General features: G+C 31.5%; 1 protein-coding gene and 1 long non-coding RNA gene across 2 annotated transcripts in view; one reads left to right on the top strand and one right to left on the bottom strand.

Annotated features, from left to right (window-relative positions):
* Positions 1 to 1,633: 1,633 nt before the first annotated feature.
* LOC311283260 overlaps positions 1,634 to 2,500 on the bottom strand; it is a 3,999-nt gene continuing 3,132 nt past the window's right edge. The window contains exon 3 of the long non-coding RNA XR_014626039.1: positions 1,634 to 2,300. This is a non-coding gene — a long non-coding RNA (uncharacterized lncRNA). The remainder of the gene's footprint in view (positions 2,301 to 2,500) is intronic.
* dbx2 (developing brain homeobox 2) overlaps positions 1,960 to 2,500 on the top strand; it is a gene marked incomplete at its 5' end in the record, with an annotated part of 7,554 nt that continues 7,013 nt past the window's right edge. The window contains one exon of the mRNA XM_084397606.1: positions 1,960 to 2,287. Within this exon, the coding sequence (XP_084253732.1) occupies positions 1,960 to 2,287 (328 nt within the window). The remainder of the gene's footprint in view (positions 2,288 to 2,500) is intronic.

The raw sequence follows: 2,500 nt of genomic DNA, 5'->3' as shown, positions 1-2,500 counted from the left end.
ACACACACTCATATATATTACATCCATTTCTATTTTATTTATTTTTATATAGATTATATATATCTGATTTGTTTTAAATCATTTTTAATTATGTACAGTCAAAGCAAACTTTATTCACACACCTTCAACATTTCTCACATTATCAGTTTATTCACTATAGTTTAGAAAACGGTGATAAAATATGAGCAGAACTCAGTTGATATTTGACTGGTTTTGTCTGTCCTTCTGTTAGACTGTCTCACACATGAATTATGTTGAATATCTGTCAGCTGTTAAATTTAACTACACAATTAGATAATACCAGTTTAGCTCAACCAGTGACCAAGCAATGCTTCATTTTGTTCAGTCTGTGTGTAAAAAGAGCATTAGCAATTAAAGAAAACACACTTCAGCAAAACATGATCAGCTCAAAGTGTCTGGATCATTTATGGTCATAAATGTTACTGGTAGTCTCTGTATGAAGAATTATTGGGTATAATATGTCACAGTTTACTTTATTTTGCTCTCCTCACTTACAGAAATGAACTATAGTGTCCTGCACACTCTAGTAAAATATAAAAAATTATATCTGGTGTCTGAATGATTTTTGGTTTGACTGTGTATTACTTTATTATATATTTATTATTTATGTATACACACATTATTTTTCATTTTTTTAATATTATTCATATACTAATGTTTTAACTTTATTGTTTTATATTATATATATATTGTTTTAACAATATTTGGTGGAATAATACTGAATATAAACTTGTTTACTCTGCCTTATTCGAGGTCTGAAAACATGGCATCTTTTTTTATCATTTTCTGCCAATAAATGCTCTAATTGACAAGATTTTTTTTTAATTTGAAATAAAGAAGAAATGTTACTCAGTTTGTAGAATAAATCAAAAATGTTCATTTGACTCAAACAGATCAATAATACATCCAGAGAAACTGCTAATTATGCAGTGGTCTCTTAATTAATATATATATATATATATATTTATATTGCATTAAGAAATTGTAATTTTCAATACTCAGATTTTCATAACTGTAATATATAATGTAATTAGCATAAATGTAAGGCAGTACAGGGAATATGACAAACAGCATTACATTTATATTTTGAACACAATTTAAATATACCATTTTTTACATTATTTTTAACGTGCTTGATTTTTAAGAAGTTAATCTTGATGCTAAAATTAGACCTCATCTTTTATCCTAAAATTATATATATATATATATATATATATATATATATATATATATATATATATATATATATATATATATATTCTTATTTAATTGTATTTTTTTATTTAGGGTAAAAGATGAAAGGATGAGGTCTAATTTTAGCATCACTAGGACTAATTTCTTAAAAAATAAAAAATATATAATTGTTTATATATAAATAATGTAAACGTAATGCAGTTTGAATGTATATATAACACATATACAATTCCAACAGCATTACATTTACATTTTAAATAATATACAATTATTTTTCACATTATGGTAATGAGATTTTTTTTATTGCATTATTATATATGCTCTTTTTTTAAAGTATATAATCTTAATAATGCTAAAATTAGACCTCATCCTTTCATCTTTTCCCCTAAAATAATAGGGTTTTTTTTTTTTTTTTTGTAGGGATGAGGGTAAAAAATGGTTTGCTCGTGAGATTCACACACGCATTGATTGTAGTAAAGTAGCACTTGTTGATCGCAAACCGGTTCTCATTGTGCCCAGCTGTGCGGCGACGGCCAACAATAAACTAAAGAAATATAGTCCACATTGATAGACTGAGGGACAGATACTTCTCCAGGCCGGCTCTCAAAGGCCGCCTCAATGGACACGCTGAAAAAAGATATTACTATTTACTGCCGCTGGCTCTGTTTGGTGTGCAAGTTAAACTTTGGCCGGGAGTCCATTGTCTCCAATGTCTATCATTTAATGGGAACTTTGACATAATGAATGAAGGGGTTCCACCTTCTGTCCAACAGAAAGAGCCCACTCTTATCAGCTCGGCCAATCACAGGCCCCCGTGGAGAGGGCGCTTTGTTTTCTTTGTGTTTTTTAATGAAGTTAACTCACACACACATTGGGAGAAACTCAAGACTACTTCAGAATGATCTCCTGAGACCCAAAGACATGGCTGGATTTCCTCCGAGGCATCCCGGATTTGGGAATTCTGGGAAGTGTTTTCTGATTGACAACCTGTTGCGAGGCAGCTCGTCACCTGAGGCAAGTGTGTGTGTTCCTGCGCGGAAGTGTGTGTCGTCAGGGGACCGGATTCCACCAGGTAAGAGCAACACCTGCAACACAAGAAGAAGATATTTAACATCTCAACGTTCGACTCTAAAGCTCCTTGCAGGAAAGTTTCGTATTCGTCATTCGGTGGCTCTGAACTGTCGAAACGCTTCTCGAAATGCTTGACACAACGTGAGGCCGTATTTATTTTTTAACGTGCATTATATAACGAGCGTATTTTTTCGGACTCAAAGACCTTTATTCT

This window comes from Rutilus rutilus, assembly GCF_951802725.1.
Source record: "Rutilus rutilus genome assembly, chromosome: 23".
Classification (NCBI taxonomy): domain Eukaryota; kingdom Metazoa; phylum Chordata; class Actinopteri; order Cypriniformes; family Leuciscidae; genus Rutilus; species Rutilus rutilus.
This window is presented reverse-complemented; position numbering and strand designations above follow the sequence as displayed.